Source organism: Anabrus simplex, chromosome 1, assembly GCF_040414725.1.
Source record: "Anabrus simplex isolate iqAnaSimp1 chromosome 1, ASM4041472v1, whole genome shotgun sequence".
Taxonomy (NCBI): Eukaryota; Metazoa; Arthropoda; class Insecta; order Orthoptera; family Tettigoniidae; genus Anabrus; species Anabrus simplex.
The window spans coordinates 598754968-598778502 of record NC_090265.1 but is presented as its reverse complement, the minus strand read 5'-3'; the positions used below and the strand labels follow the sequence as shown (position 1 = coordinate 598778502).

General features: G+C 39.4%; 1 protein-coding gene across 1 annotated transcript in view; it reads right to left on the bottom strand.

The window, feature by feature from the left end:
* Wdr59 (WD repeat domain 59) overlaps positions 1-23535 on the bottom strand; it is a 232172-nt gene that overhangs the window by 202471 nt on the left and 6166 nt on the right. Inside the window, exon 2 of the mRNA XM_067144938.2 lies at positions 10603-10652. Coding sequence (XP_067001039.2) covers positions 10603-10652 — 50 coding nt within the window. The remainder of the gene's footprint in view (positions 1-10602; positions 10653-23535) is intronic.

The window sequence follows — 23535 nt, the reverse complement described above, 5'->3', positions numbered from 1 at the left end:
CAAACTTTGCATTTAAACCATAGAGTGGGGCTCGTTTTAGGTGACGCAGCCACCATGTTTTTTTTGTGTATCACCAAAGCAATGATCATCATTATGTCGAGTACCTGTCTAAAAATACTTTGGTTTCTCCTTTCTTGTTTAGAACACTGCACATTTTAGTGTCATGAATTCTACTCAGCATGCAAACATCTATCTTGTCTTTCCACTTCACGGCCATGAGCTTGTTTTTATGGGCAAAAACCACCTCCCCTTTTCTCAACTTTTTTCCCATAATATCCTTTGGAAGATTCTTTCTGTTGGATTTTACAGTACCGACAGCGTCTTTCTGAAACTCATTGAGCTGATCAGCTGATCAAAGAGTTCTGAGCTACTGTAATAATTATCTAGAGCTCTCAGGTATCCCTTATTTAGAAGAGGTTCGGCTAGAGCAAACACAACTTTTGAGGGCTTTACATGCTGAGAAATATTCACCCCACAAACCTCCTTTACTAGCTCAGTTTCCTTCTCTGCGTACCACATATATCCTGTTTTGGCCTCACATAATTTTTTTGCTATTTGTTTTACGTTGCACCGACACAAATAGGTCTTATGGCGACAATGGGACAGGAAAGGCCTAGGAATGGGAAGGAAGCGGCCGTGGCCTTAATTAAGGTACAGCCCCAGCATTTGCTTGGTGTGAAAATGGGAAACCACGGAAAACCATCTTCAGGGCTGCCGACAGTGGGGTTTGAACCCACTATCTCCCGGATGCGAGCTCACAGCTGCACGCTCCTAATCACACGGCCAACTCACCCGGTAGCCTCACATAATTTAAGAGATTCCATCTCAAAACAAGCTTTCTTCTTAGGAATGTACACTCAATCCCAAGTGACCTTTCCAAAGGAGTAAGCTTTTGTCAATAGACAGACAGTCATCTGGCAAATAGAAGGTTTTAAATTTTGTTACAAGGATGTCTAAAACTGGCTTCACTTTGTAGAGTTTCAGGGATACTTGTCGAATGTAAGCCTCATTATCGGAAAAATGCAAAAAATTCAGAAGAAGGAAAAAAAGTTTCTCGGACAAGGTCTCATAAAACACGGGCATAGCAAACAATCTATTACGTAAAAAATAATGTGATAACTTCAGATTTGAATTATATGCTGAAGAAAAAGTTCTCAAATAAAAGTTTCATTTCTTCCTTATTAGTAGGAACCCAATCCCTCTCTCTAATTCTTTTCATTTTAGCTGTTCCTATACTAGCTTGTATTGACTGCTGAGCATACAGAGTAGTTTGTTCTGCAATAAGTTCACATAGTTCATGATCAATGAAATGCTCCAATATTTCGTCCAGTTCCTTTTTTATTTAAAAGTTTGCCCAGAATTCCACTGGAATGTAGCTGGAAATCGGGCTCTGGTACATCACCTTACACCCCAATCACTAGGTGGAGCAGGATGCAAATTACTCTCACTTTCTTACTTACTACTCTCATCACAGATCGAACATGGCACCTGTCCACAGCATCTAGGCAGTAGGTCTACTCTGACGGAAGCACTTGTGCTTGAGGTATCTGACAGTGGGATAATTTCATCATTACTTTCTAAACTATAATCACAGCAACTATCTTCCTCACTGAGTTCAAGAATATCCCGTATGTCTACTATGTCATCAATCGGAAGATCTACAATTCTTTTGGACATGTTCACAACAAATAAGAAATGCTACATGTAGAATTAATAAATCACAAAATACATTTATATACCATCAAAGTAACTTATGAGAACTGAAAACATTCACACCAAAACTCGCAATACTATGCTCCATGCACCAGCAATAGAAAGGTGCCACATAGGTTGATGTTCTTGCGCTACGCAACTATGTACTACCCGTTGATTTGTCAACTCGATTCTCGGGAAGACATTTTCCAGATTTCAATCTGCCCTCACAATCAAGACTGCATGCAAATAGATACGTTGTTTGCGTGGCGAAAGACCAACGGTGGGACACACTGTATTATTATGTAATATGCAATGTCACTTTGTGCCCGTCTCCTTGCTTCAGGCTTTACCATACAGTTGAAGTATAAGGATTGCAAATATGCTAGTGCATCTCAGTTTCTATGCTCAGAAATTTGAGAAGCTAGTATTGTACACTCGGCGACCGCTGTTCAATCTGGGTGCTGGAAACTATCTGTGACCATCCTGAAAGACTGTTTTTTATCAATTTTTTTCTCCGGTCATTTGTGATAGCTATTGAGTGTAAATAATTAGTGTAAATAGTGTTGAACAGTGTAGTGTAATTTTGTATAATGTGGTGACAAAATTGTGATGAATGAACTCATGGATTACTCACTGCCCTCTACAATGGCAAGTTATAGCTCTACAAGTTGAGTACATTTTTCTATTTTATTGCAGGAAAATGTGGTATTTGAAAGAATGTGTCTCTATTATTTGGAGTATTTGATATTTTTTCATTTGTGTGGTATGTATTTCAATGATTAATTAATATAAGCATCACAAATAATTCTCTGAATTGGAGTAAATATGAAATGGCACATATGCAATTTTTGCACCGATACTGGATGAACTAAAAAATTATTTTATTTGTAAATAATAATACAATTTACATTGAAACATATACTTTTAAGCAAAGTTTAACATAATATTTAAGCGGGTGTAGGTTGGCAAGAACTATTTTTTACTGAAAATTATTTCCCACTATGCAGGAATTTTTCATTTATCGCCTCCCAACTTAATGGGTTAATAATGTTCATGATGATGAAAAGAAATGGTGATAGCATAGATCTCAGATGGATTCTAAATTTCACACACAAGTCCTCAGATGTGTCGAATGAGCATCCATCTAACACAGCTGTTAGTGTTTGAGTAGAGCAGTTGAATCCAGTCAATGAGGAGCTCTGGAACTCTGTGGTTGTGCAGTGAGTACCGTTTAAGTTGGTGAGGGACACAGCCGAAGGCCTCCAAATTGACAAAAGCTAGATGTAATGGCTTTCTCTTCTCCTAGTACCTCTCTAGCAGCACCTGTGTAGCAAAAATCGTATATGTAGTGCTGGAACCTTTGACGAATCTGCACTCGCTGAGGGTGAGAGTGACAATGCTGTAAAAGCGCTGGTCAAAAACTTGCTAGAAGATCTTCAGGGTGTAGCAAAAAATGCAAATTGGTCCAGTGAGCCAGGTAATAGTGGTTCTCTAAAGTTCTTTGGGCTTCCACAAGTCAGTTGACAGATCATCAGTACCAGGTACTTTCAGGTTCTTCATGGCATTAATGGCTGTCTCTACTTCTCTGGTTGCAATTTGAGGAGCTTGATGTTTTTCTGAAATCTCACTGAAGTGGTCTTGCCACTGTTTCAGAATTGCACTTCAGTCATGTAGCCTATGCCCACCCTTGTTCTTCAGTGTTCAATGTCCTAGAGCTGCCTAGCTTCAAGCTCTTGCCAGTCTGTAGATAACTTTCTCACCCTCCTTTGTATCCAGTTGCTTGTGAAGGCTGCGGTAGTGTTCATCACATGGAACTGCAACAGTCCTCCTATCTTCCCTCCCGATGTTCCTGTACTTCCACCAGTTCTCATCTGTCTTCTGTGCAAACCACTCTTGGAAGGCTGACTTCTTCTCCAGCATCTTTTGCTTTACCTGGTCCATCTAAAGCCAAGTCTGCTTGCATATTTGGTAGTGTCCAACTGCCATTTTTCCAGCAGAGGTGACTGACTCATGGAGAGCTACCCAAGCCCTGTCTACCAAATTTGGAGTGATCACAGGGAGGGTAATGAAGTTGATAATGCTTTATGCTTCTATAGTTTCCACCACATGATTGTCTCTTGACTTACTGCGCTGCAGCTTCTGCAAATGACAATTTTCACATCAACGTCAAGCAGCCTGTGTTGAGGGGCCAAGCATTCAAACAGAATGACTTCTTCATTTAGCTCAGCAGAGAAATCTTGCTTCTGTACAAGGACAAAGTCAATCTGGCTGCTGGTATTGGCACACTGGGGCAAAACATTGGCAACCAAGAATGAGATAGCTGGAAAATTTTATAATTTCCAATAACGGACCAGCTATATTGGAATGATGCACCCGTCAGTCAGTAGCCCAGCATATTTCTCACGAAAATCAGGCAATACCAATGCATAACACCTGGTGGGGGATGCCCTAGCATTCATTCAAAGCAAAAGTGGCATATCTCAGTACACTGGTTCTGAGAGAACTTACCGACCAGCATGCTGTCACAACCTGATAGAGGGCAGTTTGGAGCTACTGCCAGAAGGAAGTGAGGCCATACCTAACATGTAGAACAGATGCCTCTGGTAGCCACTTCACTGAAGTACAAACATTAACCTCTAATGGGATTTCAGAAGCATTTCTTCTACTGAGGACCGACTACCCACTTACAAAGGCCTAACTGCCCTAAACCGTTAACCTTTGATGGGAATTGGGTTATTTTCTGCTGCCCAACTCTCAGCATGGAGTCATTAGCTGTAAAGTCTACTCTATTACCACAGCAGGATAAACTTGGTCAGATATCAAGAACATTTTAAAAATTATTTTTAAAAAGTAAAATAAAATAGAAAACTACTGGAGAGAAAAATGGATAACTAGATGAAGAGTCACTGGAAAGCAAGAACAGAAACAAGAAGTACAGTATTCAGTTATTTTACACAGTCCTTAGACTGACAAAATCAAGATCAAGATCAAGATCATGATGATGATGATGATGATGATGATGATGGCAACTTCAAGTGAAACCCCACAAGAAATGCAAACTTCAAATAACTCCCCCCTGCCCTTTTGTCCCTTGTCATGCAAGACCAATAGTTTTCTAATCTGTAAAGTGGAGTGTCTCGCCACGAGCCAATCGAAGTGAAGTTCGCCCAATGTTGCCGAATAGTGACCGTAGATCAGTGCTTGCCCAGCTCTCGCAGAAGAAGTTTCCAATAAAGCCAGCATTGAAGTGCTCTACCTCTGTGCTTTGTCACTGCACATGGCTTGGCAACACAAACGAAGTTTTTCACTGTGAAGGGAGAGAGACAGCAACAGCACGTTCACTGTCTACTCTCTCATGCTCACTCTGCTCTCTCTGTCACACTAGCTGAAGGAACTAGAGCGCTTATTTCGATTGGCTTCCAGGGTCTTACTTCAACTTGTCGTGATATAGAACAATGTCCAGAAATTATTATTTTTTTTTTTTTGCTAGCGGCTTTACGTCGCACCGACACAGATAGGTCTTATGGCGACGATGGGATAGGAAAGGCCTAGGAGTTGGAAGGAAGCGGCCGTGGCCTTAATTAAGGTACAGCCCCAGCATTTGCCTGGTGTGAAAATGGGAAACCACGGAAAACCATCTTCAGGGCTGCCGATAGTGGGATTCGAACCTACTATCTCCCGGATGCAAGCTCACAGCCGCGCGCCTCTACGCGCACGGCCAACTCGCCCGGTAATGTCCAGAAAAAGGATTAAGGAGTTTCGGAGGTTCAAGAGAAAGAAGAAGCAAAGGAAGTCTGTCCGGGTGGAGGAAAGGAGAGAACATTGTGAAAGAATGAAGAAATACTGGAAAGACAGGAAGGCAAGACAACGAAGAAAATCACAAAGTTACTTCATGTGGTCCACACCTGGCCAAGATCGAAAAAGGAATAATAATAATAATAATAATAATAATAATAATAATAATAATAATAATAATAATAATAATAATAATAATAATAATAATAATAAATTTTAAAAAAAAAGAGATTTGGTTATTAACAGGGCCTGGATTTTCATGTCCAAAAATGACCTACAGAATGATAATCAAAAAAAAATTCAAAAACTGTCTAAAAAAAGACTCAATAATTGTAGAAAATTATTCGTTTACTGAGAACAATATTTTTATACACTTCTAAAAGAACCTTAGTAATAATAATAATAATAATAATAGAAGTAATAATAAATATATAGATTTCTGAGTCCTTCGAAATACGGGCAGGGGTAAGACAGAGAGATGGGCTCTCACCTCTGCTATTCAACTGTGTTCTCCAGAAAATTATTTGCAAGTGGCGTAAATAATTGTGTAAGGAAGGTGTATAGAATGAGGCCAGACTACGGTGTAAGAACAAGGACCTGACAATCAACTGTTTAGCCTTCGCAGACGACCTTGCAATTCTCTCTAATTCTCTTGACACGGCCACACAACAAATCAGTCAAGTACAGATGCAAGCAGCAAAGGCAGGGCTGCAGATTTCATTTAACCCTAGAATGGTAGACTACGTAAAAATGACGTGTCTGTCATGAGCAGGCGCATCCCTCATTTCCCCCACTCAACGTTATCGCTTGCCCGGCCAGAAGTGCATCCGCTAACCAATTGTGAAACAGAAGTGGCCACGAATGGCACCCGTGCTCCCGCCACTTTGTCTACAGCTTTCGCCCATCGAAACTCTACACGTAAGTATGACGTACTCTGCCAATACACGTAAATTTCTGCACATCTGTTTGACGTATGTTTACCAATAATGGATCTTCTCTTCACCTACACTACGTATATGATATATATAATTAACACATATAATATAACAGTACATACACACATTTACATACAATAAGTATTTAATTAATAATAATATTTCTAATTGCAGAATGGCGAAGTATCTGGATAATGACGAGGTGATAGCTGTGCTTTTAGGAGAGCTGTCAGATGAGTCAGAAGGTGAAGAAGACAAAATGGAAGTGTGCTCTGATTCTGAGGAATATAATTCTGACATTTATGAAGACTATGTGCCAATTGAAGATGATATCATATATGAAGAAGTGAGTGAAGTAATACGTGACGTAGAGGTGGAAGAACATGGCAACTCTGGAAAGAAGGATCCCATTTCAAGTGGAGGTAAAAGGAAGAAAATATTACAGAATAGAAGAAAGAGCAGCAAGAAACGGCAAAAGGAGACCTCCAGAATATCTCCTCAACGTGGAGCTCCCAGTGGAAGTGTTTCTAATCCTCTAGTTCAGAGTGATAAACTCATAATGACTGGACGAAATGGATTTCAGTGGACAACAAAGAAAAGGAAAAAAAAAGGGAAAACTCCACAAAGGAATGTTGTACATATTCGTCAACGGGTAAACCCGAATGTTTCGAGCTATTCTGAACCTAGTGCTTGCTTCTGTTCCTTCTTTACTATGGATATACTCGAAACAATTCTCAAATATACGAATGAGGAAATGGATCACCAAAGAAGCAACTATAACGAAAAACAAAGGAAGGACCCTACTATAAGTAGTATAACTATGGACAAACTTCTCGGTTATCTTTCTTTGGTTATACTAGCTGCAACTCTGAAGAATAACCATCTGGCAGCATCTAAATTGTTTGATGCTACTTTAGGTGGTGAACGTTATCGGGCTACTATGTCAGAAAGAAGATTCAACTTCATCACAAATTGCCTGAGATTTGTCAACAAAAGTACCCGTGAGGAGAGGAGAAATGCGAATAGACTTGCTCCTATTTCTGACATCTGGGAAATGTTATTGAAGAATTGCCGAGGAAATTACACTCCAGGTTCTTACATGACAATTGATGAGAGGTTGGTTGGGTTTCGTGGAAAATGCATATTTCGTGTGTACATGCCCGCAAAACCTAACAAATATGGGCTAAAAATAATCATGATGTGTGATGCACGAACATATTACATGCAGGATGCCACCCCTTACCTTGGAAAACGTACCACACCTGCAAACGTGCCGGCAGCTCAGTATTTTGTGGAAAAAATCTCTGTTAACATACAAGGAACTAACCAGAATATTACAATGGACAGATGGTTCATAAATGTACCCCTAATTGAATCCCTGTTGGCACAAGGTATTACTGCTCTTGGAACTATTCGAAAAGACAAACCAGAACTACCTTCCGAGTTCAAGGACCCCAAGTTTATGCAAAGGAAAGTTGGATCCAGTTTGTTCATTTTTTCACGAAAATGTGACAGCAGTGTCCAACATGCCGAAGAAAAACAAACTTGTGACAGTCATCTCAACAATGCACGATGATGCATCAATCAGTGTGAATGACAACAACCCAGAAATGATCCCTTGTTATAACCAAAGCAAATGTGGAGTTGATGTATTTGACCAGATGTGTTCAAACATGGACTGTGGACGGTGGCCACTGTGCTTTTTCTTTAATATGATGAATAGAGCTTGCATAAATTCATTCATTATATATTCTCATAATTTGTGCAGGCTCCATCGTGGAGGAAAAGAGGCAGTTTCAAGGTTAGACTATATGATAGAACTCCACAAGTAGTTAGCAGCTCCATGGCAATCACAAAGGCTATCCATCCCCACCATGCAAACGAAGGTGAAGACGTTCATGAAGAACTAGCTCAGACAAGATGATGGGCCAAATTTAACGTCAGCTTCAGATTACAAGGGACAGAGGAAGTACTGTACTTTCTGCCCGTCGAGCATCAAAAGAATGACGACTACATACTGCTCCTGCAACAGGCCCATATACGGCGAACATCAAAAGAAAAAATGTCCTGAATGTTCCACTTGATGACAACCTACGTATCTGATACTCTTCAGGCCGTGCCCTATCATTTGGCATATTGTACATCTTAAGTGTGTTCATGCTACCCCATTGTAGGCAAAACCAGAACTTTGTAATTCATTTCTTATGTGTTATTCGTTTTCAACGGAACATTAAATGTTAAATTTTAACAGTTTCTGTAGGTTTTGTGCACCGTTCTGTGAAACTAGCTTCATTGTTTATTGTGACAAGAGAAATTATTTGTTTTTGTAAATATAGATAACTTACACGTGGATTTATTTGCTCATTTACCAAAAATTCCTTTGACACGTCATTTTCACATATGTCTACTAATAATAGGTGGGTGATTATGTCTACCATTCTAGGGTTAAGAAATAACAGTTCATAATGAACATCAAGTCAGCTCCCAGAGAACTTAAGGTGAACGAAGGAAAAATAAAGAAGGCAGAGAAATTGAAATACCTGGGTGAGTGGATAGAGCCCAACATTCATGAAAAGGAAGCTTTCGTACCAAGGATCAACAAAATGGAAATGGCTTATCATCTAACCATAGACACCTACAATAAACAATCAGTATCCTTCAAGGCCAAACTCAGGCACTACTGTACCCTTATTCGAAGTGACCATATACTGCATCAGAATGCCTTGCGATGAATAAGAAAGGCCTGGCAGAACAACTGGAAGCCACAGAGACGAAGATTTTAAGAAAGATCTTGGGCCCGATCATAGAACAAAGGAGAGTACAGAAGACGACACAACAATGAACTGTATCAACACACGGAGAAGATAACGGACACCATACACAAAAGGAAAATCTTTTTCTATGGCCACTTGAAATGAATGAGCTCCAGAAGAGTGTCCAATCAAATCTGTGCCTACTTTGCAGGAAAGAAAACCAAAGGGATCTGGTTTATAGAGGTGGAAATAGACCTACAAGAACTGGGGACCTCACATGAGGATATTTTGGAACGTGACACTTTGAAGAAGAAACTTGGGGAAGTACAGAGTTTTCAACCAAAACCCAAAATGAAATCCGGCAAGAAGTGGATCGAAGAACGGAGGGATGGTCACCGAAGAAGAATGCAGGAACACTGGGCAAATGTGAAAGATAGTAGAAGAAAGCAGTTGAAATAGTGTGGTCCATAGACGACCAAAATGAGAAAAAGAAGAAAAATAAATATATTCCCAGTTCTTTACATTCTGCTTGTACTTATTACAGCAAAAAATCACTGAATACCTGCATACTATCTTTAAAAGAGCACTCCATGAGAAAATATCTGGACGAAAAAACAACCTGGCTAACCTAAAGTAATATCAAATAACACCACTGCACATTGTATAACTGTAATGCTTAGCAAAATGCAAAGTCATCTCCATACAGTCCGTGAAGGCTCTTAGAGGGGTGGAAGGTAACAGCTTCCACTAACTGTAACCTTGGCACTTGTGGGGTAGAGCATAGCTGTCAATACATATTTCAACAATCCCAAAGAAATATTACTTTATAAATACATACACTACACTTGCTTTATCACTAAGACCTATCTCTTGCCTTTCACTTTCTCAGTCGTCCTGATTAGTATCAGTATATGGTCACTTCAGGAATGTAGGTTTTCCAAGAAAGCATTTGGGGGTGTACATATATACTTTCTCAATGCCCCAATAAATAAAAAAGAAAAACTTGCGACATGTTATCAAAATCCAGGCCTTTTTTATTAAGGCCTGTTACAAAACCAAACCAAATCTCATGGTACTACAGCCCTTGAAGGGCCTTGGCCTACAAAGCGACCGCTGCTCAGCTCAAAGGCCTGCAGATTACGAATCATCTCGGCCGTTATTCTTGGCTTTCTAGACCAGGGCCGCTATCTCACCGTCAGATAGCTCCTCAATTCTAATCACGTAGGCTGAGTGGACTTCGAACCAGTCCTCAGGTCCAGGTAGAAATCCCTGACCTGGCCGGGAATTGAACCCGGGGCCTCCGGGTAAGAGGCAGGCTCGCTACCCCTACACCACGGGGCTGGCATTAATGACTGCTAATGAATTAAAATACACTATAAAGGTTATAAATTTGTATGTATGTAAATATGTATATAAAAACTTACCCAGCTAGCAGAACATAGACCCCGGTCCAATCAACGGCCATAGCACTAGCCTGGAAAATACAAGAATTATCATTTCAGATACTACTGAGAAGAAAAAACAAAAGGAATGACAAGAGTGTAAATCACTAACAAAACAACAGTCGTTTCATAAACCATCACAAATAGTTAGTGTTTCTCTTATACTATGTACAATATTGCTATATACAGTACTTAATGACTCGTAATCCAAAGATTTCTATACAAATAATATTAAACCACTTCAAGTTGTTGTAAAGGAACACAATTAAAACAAGACTATAAGCATCATAACTCCGCCATGCCAGTTGCAAGCCCGGGGCCTCATCTCGCAAGTGATGAGGAAGGAGGAGCAGGAGGAGTATAAACCTCGTTAAAAAACCAGGGTCCATCTGGCTCCGGATGGTAGCACCCTGTTATAGGGCCCCTACCTAGGGTTACAAGTGAAGAGGACCAACGACTTGAAGGGTGGATGAGGATATGTCCCAACAGCTGGAAAGGCGGAGGAGTCTCTCTTCCTGGTAGTGGAAGCAGCGCTATCAGTATCAGCACAGTGCAGGACTAAGGTGTCTACTGGACTGTCGCTGAAATTTACTGGCATGGTCAAGAAGACTTGAATGGCAGTAAAACTGCGATGTGGAAGGCAACGGGAAACCACCACATTATTTTTCCTAGTATAGCAACCATGGATAGTACGAATTGTAACTTAGATACTACTGATCATGGTACTCGGACACCAAGATCCGGCAGGGGAGTAACCGAGGTATCCCAGGTCATCAGCAAGCGAAAACCTCAGAAGTTTGGAGAAGGGATTAAAATAGGGACATGGAATACAAGAACAATGCTAAAAACAGGAAGACTAGAAGAACTCAAACGAATTATGGATGAAAACAAAATAGATATCATTTTTTTTTTTTTTTTTTTTTGCTATGGGCTTTACGTCGCACCGACACAGATTGGTCTTATGGCGACGATGGGATAGGAAAGGCCTAGGAGTTGGAAGGAAGCGGCCGTGGCCTTAATTAAGGTACAGCCCCAGCATTTGCCTGGTGTGAAAATGGGAAACCACGGAAAACCATCTTCAGGGCTGCCGATAGTGGGATTCGAACCTACTATCTCCCGGATGCAAGCGCACAGCCGCGCGAATAGATATCATGGGATTATGTGAAACTAGATGGCCTGGCAAAGGTGATTTCCACAGTGACCCATTCAGAATTGTGTACAGTTGAAATGAAAATGGTGGACAATATGGAGTAGCTGTAATATTAGGAAAGAAGTGGGCAAACAACGTGCTAAACACATATCATGTTGATGGTAGAATAATGATGGTGAAAATAGCTGCCAAACCAACAGATATGATAATAATACAGGTATACTTCCCTACTACTGGACATGACGACGATGAAGTTGAGGAAATGTATCATAAAATAGAAGATATAATTAAACTAAACAAAGACAAAGATAACATAATCATAATGGGAGACTTCAATGCTGTGGTTGGCAGCAATATTACTAGAAAAGTTGCTGGCAGATTCGGTCTAGGACGAACAAATGATAGAGGAGAACGTATGATGGACTTCTGTGAAGAACAGGACATGATCATAATGAACACTGTATTCGACATGCCTAGTAGAAGACGTTACACATGGAAGGATTTCGGAGATAATAACAGATACCAAATTGACTACATTCTAGTTAAGAGAAGGTATAGAAATCAGGTAACTTCATACCATAGCTATCCTGGCTTAGACATCGACATGACCATGTCCCAGTATTAGCAAAATGTTGAATTAGGCTGAAGAAGTTTAGGAAACCAAGAAGCAAGAAATGGAATCTAGAAAAGTTAAATGATCCATTAACACAAGTAGCATTCGAAGAAAAGACAGATACGATCATGTACAACAACTGCAACGAAACAGATCGGGACGCTGTCAAAGCTTCACTTACAATGGCAGCAGATGAAGTGCTAGGAAAAAAGACGCTTGAACCCAGGAAGAACTGGATGACTGAAGAAATACTAAATCTCATTCAGGAAAGAAACAAAGAACACCGGAAAAATACCCCAGAAGGAATGATAAACTATAAGAAACTAAAAAACTTAGTTACACAGAAGTGCCGAGAGGCGAAAGAAAGATGGATGAATGACATTTGTAAAAGCATAGAACATGATATGAAAATCGGAAATGTTGACAGAGCATACAATCAAGTAAAAAGAACACAATTCAAGGCTAAAATGAAATCCAGTGTAATAAAAGATACGGAAGGAAGTCTGTTAATAGAAGATGAGGAGGTAATGAAGAGATGGAAAGAGTATTTGGAGGATCTATATAATGGAGAAGAAATTGACAATGTAGATGAGTACATCATAAAACAAGACCAAGTTTCACAAGATGAACTAGGTCCTCCCATAGTGAGAAGTGAATTCGAAACAGCACTGCAACAGCTGAAAAAGAACAAGGCTCCTGGACCAGACAAACTGCCTGCTGAACTGTGGAAAAATTCTGGAAAAAAGCTGAAGGATGAACTCTTCAAAATCATCCAGTACTGCTATGAAAACGGAGATATGCCAGAGGATTTTGTTGAAAGCAAAGCAGTACTTCTGCACAAAAAAGGAGATTCAACAGAATGCTCCAATTACAGAGTACTAAGTCTTGTTTCACATGCAGCAAAAATATTCACATGCATATTAAAAAACAGAATCAAAATGAAAATTGAGCAGAATCTAGATGATGATCAGTTTGGGTTCAGGAAAGGAGTAGGAACAAGAGAAGCTATTATAGCACTTAAAACCACTTTGGAGAGAAGACTGGAGCTTAACAGAAATACATATATAGCTTTTGTAGACCTGGAAAAAGCTTTTGACAATGTTCAGTGGAAAAGGCTGTTCAAAATTATGAAGGACATTCATTTGGACTGGAAAGACAGAAAAGCAATACTTAACCTCTACATCAATCAAAGAATAAACATCGAAAGTAATGATAAAGTATGCAAGGTGAGAATCAGGAAAGGAGTAAGACAGGGGTGTTCCTTATCACCATTTCTATTTAATCTGTACATTGAAAAGGCCATGAAAATTTCTAAATCCAAAACATCTGGCATTAAAATAAATGGAACAACTGTACACTGTATTAGATTTGCCGACGATATTGCACTTCTGGCTGACAATGAGAAGAACATGCAGATCATGCTCAACAAATTAACATCCATCTTAAAAGATTTCCAACTTAACATTAATGTAAATAAAACTAATGTTATGGTTGTAAGCAAATCTAAAATGAAGCCAGAGGCACAGCTCAGAATTGGAAATATTTTAATAAAACAGGTGCACAAGTTCTGCTACTTAGGATCAGTTATTACCGATGACAACAGATGCACTGTGGAAATAAAAAGAAGGATTTCCCTGTGTAAGAAAGCCTTTGAGGAGAAGAAGCAGCTCTTAACTAATAAATCCTTAAATACTGAACAAAAGAAATTATTTATCAAAACGTTCATTTGGAGTGTGCTGCTATACGGCTGTGAAGGATGGACTCTCTTGAAGGAGGACGTGAAACGACTAGAGGCAGTGGAAATGTGGCTATGGAGGAAGATGACAAGAACTAGCTGGATTGAGAAGAAAACTAATGAAGCAGTGCTTAGAGAAATAAACACCCAGAGACATTTAATAACAACGATAAAAAGGAGAATAGCATCAGTTTTCGGTCACATTCTCCGGCATAATAACTTCATAAAGAACTTGTTCGAAGGCAATGTGATGGGAAAGAAAGGCAGAGGGAAACCACGGAAGAAGATCATTGAAGAGGTAGTTGAGATGATGGAATGCCAAGGTTATGGAGAGATGAAAAGGATCGCAGAGAGAAGAGATCAATGGTTGCAGCGACAAGAGGAAGCCTTTAGAAGATGATGATGAGCATCATGGTTACTTGCACCCTCCACCTATCTGACAATACTGAACTTTCATTAAACATTCATAAAGCGAGAAACTAACTGATATGTAAGGCCATGTAACCCACTGAAAAAATTAACAACATGGACTCCAAATGACAAGAAAGTGACATTCTCCAGCTAAAAATCTCTCAAGCAGGAAATGGGATTCAAACAGCAGCTATCTAGGAAAGAAGTTAGCTGTTATGTCACCAAGTTATCACCTCCCATGGGGTTTTTACTGCAGCAAAATCTCTAAGCATAAATGATACCTTAAAATGAGACCCTACCTAACTTTCTTGAACATTTAAAATTACCTTTTGTGGAAAAAGTTTTAAGTGAAGGAAAATTACAACAGAAAGCATAACTACACTATTCCTCCTAGTATTAATACCAAAGCAGACAATTTAATAACAGTTCAGTACCTGCTTCTGAGTACAGTAACAGATGTGGGGTAATACTAATCATTGATGCCAATTCAATATTAACTGCTGTTAGAAGAGTGCTGAGATGTTAATCAATACTCATAGTTTACAAAAAAGAAGATATCATCCCACAAAAGAAATCTGATCTTAAAATGGATATCTATATATATATAAAAAATAAGAGTTTTGTCTGTACATTGCTGAGAGAGAGAGAGAGAGAGAGAGAGAGAGTGTGTGTGTGTGTGTGTGTGTGTGTGCACGCGTCACGAGAAAAGGGCTAAAGAGAATTTAATGAAAATCGGGATGTAAAGTCTGGGGATGAGTCACTACAATCTAGGCTATAAATCATTTTATTCACGCTGAGTGACATGGTTCTTTTTTTTTTTTTTTTTTTTTTTTTGCTAGGGGCTTTACGTCGCACCGACACAGATAGGTCTTATGGCGACGATGGGATAGGAAAGGCCTAAGAGTTGGAAGGAAGCGGCCGTGGCCTTAATTAAGGTACAGCCCCAGCATTTGCCTGGTGTGAAAATGGGAAACCACGGAAAACCATCTTCAGGGCTGCCGATAGTGGGATTCGAACCTACTATCTCCCGGATGCAAGCTCACAGCCGCGTGCCTCTACGTGCACGGCCAACTCGCCCGGTGAGTGACATGGTAGTTTAGGGTAAGGGCTAAAATTTAATTCTCAAATATTTATATTATTACTGACCCTACATAACTAAAGTTATATAGAATTAAATTTCAGATCATTTAGGCTTATGTCATACATTTTTAACATACCGGCTATGATAACAGAGATATTCATGAATCTGTATTTTTGTTGCTAAGTCCATATCAATGCCAAGCAACGAGAAAAATGGGTGAACAGAATTTAATGAAAATCAGTATATAGAGTCAGGGAATAAGAAACTACAGTCTAAGCTATTAACAATTTTATTGACCCTGGATGAAATTGTAGTTTAGGGGTAGGTGCCTAAAATTTAATTTTTAAATACTTACATCATTGGTCCTTTCAAAAAATAGTACATAACAAAAGTTATAGAGAATACAATTTCTGATCATTTATGTTTTATTCAGTTTTACCGTCCCAGCTATGATAAGAGTGGTATTCCAGAGTCAGAAGAAAACTAAATGTGAAGGTTTATAATATGAAAAGCGTATAACATTGATCAACAATAACATTACATTGACCATTGTTTGTTGTGATGTTCTTTGTCCTTTATGCTGCCACTCAACTCTGAGAGATGGGATTACTGCTGTGTACTGAGGATAACAGCCTGACTGATATTGGCAGGAAATAGCTGGGGAGTTAGAAAACTTTCTTCTTCAGCATTCCATTTCTCTGGTTCATGCATTTTGTGATACTGCTTAAATGTAACACACTGGTTCATCATAGTATTCCAGCTATTCAATCCCTACTCTGATGCGCTGTTTTGAATGAACAGTGTGCACATTTGGTAGAGGCAGTAGTAGTAGTAGTAGTAGTAGCAGCAGCAGCAGCAGCAGCAGCAATATGACAACCTGGTCTAGAATTACAATTTAGGCCTATTCCAAATTATAGCACCACAATTCACTAAATAAATCAAAACTCAGCCCTGCAAAGAGCCGTTTCTTAATAAAAGCTTCTTCCTCTTCACTTTTATTAAATTCTACATTCATTTCATTCCAAATTAGCAGTGAAGAGGGGTTTTCTCCTCTGGCTTGGCGGAAAAATTTGCCTCCAAGTCAGGCAGATTTTTCCGCCGCCAGTGTAGAATTGAGATTTTCCGACTCATCGGGTGCTCTTAGGAAACAGATTAGTAATATAAACTCCCCTAAACTGCCGAAAAAAGAAGAAGTGTGTTCACGGGTCACGGCTCTCTGCGGCTTGGTCATTCCACCTCTGGAAATTTGGACTGTTAGATCAGCAGCGTAGTACTGTTCGTTAAAAGTGAGAAAATGCATGGTTTTGTATTTGAACGGGTATTTGATATGAAAGTATTGCTTTTAATCGCACTATTCCTACTGACATTATTGTAATGACCATTTCACAATCACAATCAATACTTTATTATGTCTTATTACTATGCAGTACCGGTTTCGACCCTCACAGATATCATCCTCAGCTGGTCATGAGATCCAAAGTTAACATATAAAAACATTACTAAATCTAATGAAGAAAGTCACACGATATGAGTGATAATATTGCCTACAATGATATTATATGTCCTCTGGTTTGAAAAACAAGCGTCGATATTTTATGACATGCATATGTATTGAATGAAATGCGACAATTGCGAGGCTAGCTATATCGGACGTACTCATGCCCCTCCACTTCCCCTCTCTATATCCGCTAGTACCAGCCCTAGACGCAAACGGAGCAGTGCACGAAGTGCTCCCTAATTGTACACATCAACCAGTCAACCATTCTATGTAAACAATCACTTATTCCACACGTTCAATGGACATTCTATTGACAAAACTCTTATACTTCATTTTCTTCTCTGTTCTCGCAGATTACTAACATGTCCAACAACACAACTACAAGGAGGGAGCATCGGCACCTACTCAATATCTTATAACGAGATTAATACCAAGGAAACTAATAACACGCCACAATATTTTGATGTAAATCATCCAATATTCTGAACTGTATGAATACACATGATAAACAATTCACATCATTGAACATTCTAGAATGCTTGGTACAAACATTTCCGTGAATGTACACAATGCTTTATCAACATTAATATAACACCGAAGTGTACCGCAAGAATACTGTTAACATTTTATGTTATAGAACATCGCAGTTTAATGTACTATGTGTTACTAGCTTTTATCACATCCACATCTTGGAATATTCTAGAATGCTTGGTACAAACATATCCATGAACGTATGCAATGATTTACCAACATGAATTAAACTCCAAAGTGTACCTCAAAAATTTTAACAAATTATCCGTTACTGATGCCTTTGCTGGTGGGACCTAGTGTTTACAGTGCACTATGTCTTCTGGTATGGGCTAGAGCAATTTTGTTACTTTCATTGATCTGTCTCGCCTTTATCCTTGGCTTTGACAAAATGAAAGTGACTGAGGTATGAGTGATGCTAGTAATGCCATTCCTTCTGCAGCCAGTCTCTGCTATGAATGGTGTGAAAATATTGCTCATAGGGTCAGTTGGTGCATGCATTTCAGTGGGCTTGGCAGACTGATATGTAATAGCAACTTCTGGCTCGGTGAGGAAAGCAACGGGAAACTACCTCACTCCTCATTTCCCTAGTGCGCCTCTTCAGTGATGCCTAGGCCATCCATGACAGCTGATGGCGGAACTGCTGAGGATCCAACCAGCCTTCGGGCTGAGGACTAAACATACATACATCTGTTACTCACGAACAGTACACCAGAATTTTAAGAACATATGCACGTCATAAAATATCGACGTTTGTTTTTTAAACCAGAGGACACATAATATCATTGTATATTTTAATATTATCACTCATACCATATGACTTTCTTCATTAGATTTAGTACTGTTTTTATATGTTAAGTTAACTTTGGATCTCATGACCAGCTGAGGATGACCCCTGTGGTCGAAACCGGTACTACATAGTAATAAGACATAATAAAGTATCGATTAGGTGGATGGTACCTATGCTTTGTGACTGTGAATACAAGTATCAATATGAACTTGAAACTGATAGATTATAATGGAAAGACCATGTTCATTTCAGTTGGGAAAACCACTAAGACAGTCTTTCTGTGTAAAAAGTCAGGTGGAGAGTGAGTGCCTAACCCAGTCTTCATATGAGAAAAGATTTGGTGACTTCCCCGTAGCATTTCTAGGGTAACGTTAAGAGCATTGCAATTTAATACAATCTTGCTCACAACGTGCACACTACCTAACCTAGAATTCTGTATACAATATAGAATTCCATAGCGAAGCATGGGTACATCAGCTAGTATATTATAAAGTGATGCATCTTATTATAAGAATTACATGAGATCAAGCCCTTTTAAAACACAAACCTGTACCTTCCATCAGCAGAATAATGATATGTACCTTAAGGTGAAAAATGTTTGATATTTATTTTATTTTGACAAGTTCCTTTACGACGACCAACACAGACGGTCTTAGGGTGATGACGGAATAGGAAAGGACTAGGAGTCGGAAGGAAGTGGTTACGGCCTTAATTAAGGTACAGCCCCAGCCTTTACCTGGTGTCAAAATGGGAAACCATGGAATACAATCTTCAGGGCTTGCTGACAGTGAGGTTTGAATCCACTATCTCCGGAATGCAAGCTCATAGATGCATGCTCCTAATCACATGGCCAACTCGCTCGGTGGAAGATGTTTGTCGAAGTTCTGTACTTTACTCAACTGTCTGAAGAATTTGGACCATTTCCTCACTAAAGAAGTCTTAACGAAACCACTCCCTGAACATGAAACAGCTGGTTTTGGCTAGGTGCAAAGTCTTCCATAAAATCACAGACACATGTTGAAGAGCATAATCACTGAGCTCGATAGCTGCAGTCGCTTGAGTGCAGCCAGTATCCGGTATGCTGGGGCTGTACCTTAACTAAGGCCATGGACGCTTTCTTCCTACTCCTAGCCCTTTCTAGTCCCATCGTCACCATAAGACCTATCTGTGTTGGTGCAATGAAAAACAACTTGTAAAAAACCAACCACGTCTGACCACCACAAGGGAGGATCACCATACTGTACACCAAGCACATTATAACCCCTTCACACCTGTGCCTGTCATCCAAAGAACAAGTAATGGTCTCCCTGCAACAATGTGCGTCATCTTGCACTGTTGGTCGGAGACTAGCAGCAGCTGGACTAGGGAATTACTGTCCCATGCTTTGGATGTTGTTAATACCACAATACAGCTGGCTGCGATTGGAGTGGCACCATGACCGAGAAGCATGGACTGCTAATGAATGGCATTGCATTGTGTTCAGCAATGAATCGCGGTTCTGCACTACCCCGGATGACCATCATCTAATATATAAGTAATAATAATAATAATAACGTAAACGTTTCCACCTTTCCAATACTATAATATATTCACAAAATTACAAATTATACGGTACTAGTTTCGACCCATCTAGGGGTCATCATCAGCCGTATTGGAGCAAAGATCATTTGTGGCGAAATCCTAAGACAATGTTATTTTAAAGAATAACAAGTGAAATGAGATGTTATGGTAATAGTTAATAATACAAGGAATATACATACTAAGAGGTTTTTAACAAAGAATAAAGTATAAATGAGGTGTTGTAAAAATTATAATCATGGAAATCAGTAAGTTCTTGTATTGAAATGAAATATGGCTTAGGAAGAGGGCTTAAGGTGGGGCTGAAGGGTGCGGGAGAAAGTGTAATTGTCTTGGAAAAGTACCTTTGATTAAATTTAGGATTGAGTTTAGGTTGGCTGCATTATTGTTTCTGAGGAAAGTGATAAATAGATCGAAGAGTATGTTGGGTTTCTCTGAGATTTCATTGAGATTGTGACTGGCATTAAAGTATTGGTCTAGGTGTATGTAGTAATTTTCCATTATGTTCAGTAAAGGGCCCTTGTTTGCTAATACGAGGATGTCCATGTCTTGTTCAATATTGGTGAAATTATGGTTATAATCTTGCATGTGTTGGCCGATGGCTGAAAACTTGTTGTATTTTATTGCGTTAGTGTGCTCGTGGTATCTGATAATGAAGTTTCTCCCGGTTTTCCCGATGTAGGTTTTTTTACAGGTGGTACATTTGATCCTATAAACTCCTGATTTTAAAAAACTGCTGGTCTTGTTGATGTGTGAAGTATTGTATAAAACATTCATGTTCTTATTGTTGGTTTTGAAGGCTATTTTAACGCCTTGTTTCTTAAAGATGTTGGTTAACTTGTAGATATCATTGTTGAACGTGAAGGTGGAAAATATTAGAGGTTTGGTTATTTCTTTTTTGAGGGTAGTTTTTGGGCGATGTTTGTGTTTATTGATTATCCTTTCTATAAAATGATTGCTGAAGCCGTTGAATTTTGCGATTCCGCGGATTGTGTTGAGTTCGTTTTTTAAATCTTTATTGGACATAGGTATGCTGAAGGCTCGGTGAACTAGGCTGTTGTATGTGGCTCGTTTGTGGGATTGGGGGTGCACTGAATCTTGGCGAATGGTGGAGGCTGTTTGAGTGGGTTTTCTGAAAATTTTATAACTAAAAGAATCTGAGTTTCTAGTGATGGTTAAATCTAGAAAGTTGATTTTTTGATTTGATTCGGATTCTAGTGTGAATTTGATATGAGGATCAATATTGTTGAGTCTTAAGAGGGTGGTGGGTGCGTTAATTGATTTCTCATTCATGATTACAAAGACATCGTCAACATATCTGGCCCAAAAGAGAATGTTTTGGAATTCGTTGTCAATTTTGGTGTATTCGAGGAAGTCCAGGTATATTTCTGCTAAGATACCTGTAAAAAAACCTACATCGGGCAAACCGGGAGAAACTTCATTATCAGATACCACGAGCACACTAACGCAATAAAATACAACAAGTTTTCAGCCATCGGCCAACACATGCAAGATTATAACCATAATTTCACCAATATTGAACAAGACATGGACATCCTCGTATTAGCAAACAAGGGCCCTTTACTGAACATAATGAAAATTACTACATACACCTAGACCAATACTTTAATGCCAGTCACAATCTCAATGAAATCTCAGAGAAACCCAACATACTCTTCGATCTATTTATCACTTTCCTCAGAAACAATAATGCAGCCAACCTAAACTCAATCCTAAATTTAATCAAAGGTACTTTTCCAAGACAATTACACTTTCTCCCGCACCCTTCAGCCCCACATTAAGCCCTCTTCCTAAGCCATATTTCATTTCAATACAAGAACTTACCGATTTCCATGATTATAATTTTTACAACACCCCATTTATACTTTATTCTTTGTTAAAAACGTCTTAGTATGTATATTCCTTGTATTATTAACTATTACCATAACATCTCATTTCACTTGTTATTCTTTAAAATAACATTGTCTTAGGATTTCGCCACAAATGATCTTTGCTCCAATATGGCTGATGATGACCCCTAGATGGGTCGAAACTAGTACCGTATAATTTGTAATTTTGTGAATATATTATAGTATTGAAAAGGTGGAAACGTTTACGTTATTATTATTATTACTTATATATTATTCTCAGTTCAATACGGACCAAAAACATGAAATTCATAACCATCAATGACCATCATCTGAGAGTATGGCAGCGTCCTGGGGAGAGGTCCCATTCTGCCAATGTTTTGGAGAGACACAGCGGTGTTATTCCCGGCGTCAAAGTGTGGGGAGCCATCGGGTATGACTTCAAGTCACGGCTGGTAGTGATTGAGGGAACTCTTGATGGCACAACGGTACATCACTGATATCCTGCGTCTTTGTTTTTCCTCTTGAGTGACTTTTTGGTGCCATTTTTCAACAGGACAATACTCGTCCACACATGGCATGTATCTCCATGAACTGTCTGCGTGATGTTGAGGTACTCCTGTGGCCAGCAAGTTCCACAGAGCTGTCCCCAATAGAACATGTGGGACCAGCTTGGACGTCAACTCTGTCCGGTGCCAGTATCCAGGATATCAGGGATCAGTTACAACAGTTGTAGACCAGCTTGCCTCAGGACAGGATAACAACGGCTTTATGACATCCTTCCCAACTGAATCAGTGCATGCATTCAGACCAGATGGAGTACTATGACATACTGATAAGTGGGCTCGTACTGCCAAGTTCTTTGTAAATTTGACTTTATTTTGTAATCACTGAAATAACATCACATACCCTCCCAAGAGCAGGAGTTTCATTTCGTTTCCTCCTCCCCTTCTGGATGCTTCAATTTTTTTGTCAGGCAGTGTATATAGAATTGAATGGGCATTAGGTCCTATGTTATAACATAAGTCACTTGTTTGTATAACAGAAGAGGGCCTAACACAGAACAAGTAATGGACTCCCTGCAACATTCTGTATCATCCCGCACCATGTGATCCCACGATTAATATGAAGATCAATCTAATTCGTCCCACTTCTACCACAAATTTTTTATAAACAAGAATGATAAACATTTCACACAAGTATAATTTGACTTTTAGACATGATATTGTATAGGCCAGGGATGGCGAACCTATGCCACGCGTGTCACTTAGTGACACGCAAACACGATTTCGGTGGCACGCCACATGAACATAATATATAGGTATCTAATTTATTAAATAATTTGCTTTACGTCACACCGACACAGATAGGTCTTATGGCGGCGATGGGACAGGAAAGGCTTACGACTGTGAAGGAAACCGCCGTGGCCTTAATTGCCGTATGGCATCAGAATTTACCTGATGTGAAAATGGGAAATCACGGAAAACCATCTTCAGGGCTGCCGACAGTGGGGTTGGAACCCACTAACTCACAGCCGCGCACACCTGACCGCGCGGTCAACTCGCCCGGTGATAATATTTAATGACGAAGTGTGTTGCAGTGGGAGCTTATTAACTTTTTACAAAATAATAATATTAGGTATTCTCGAAACTTACGTACGTAA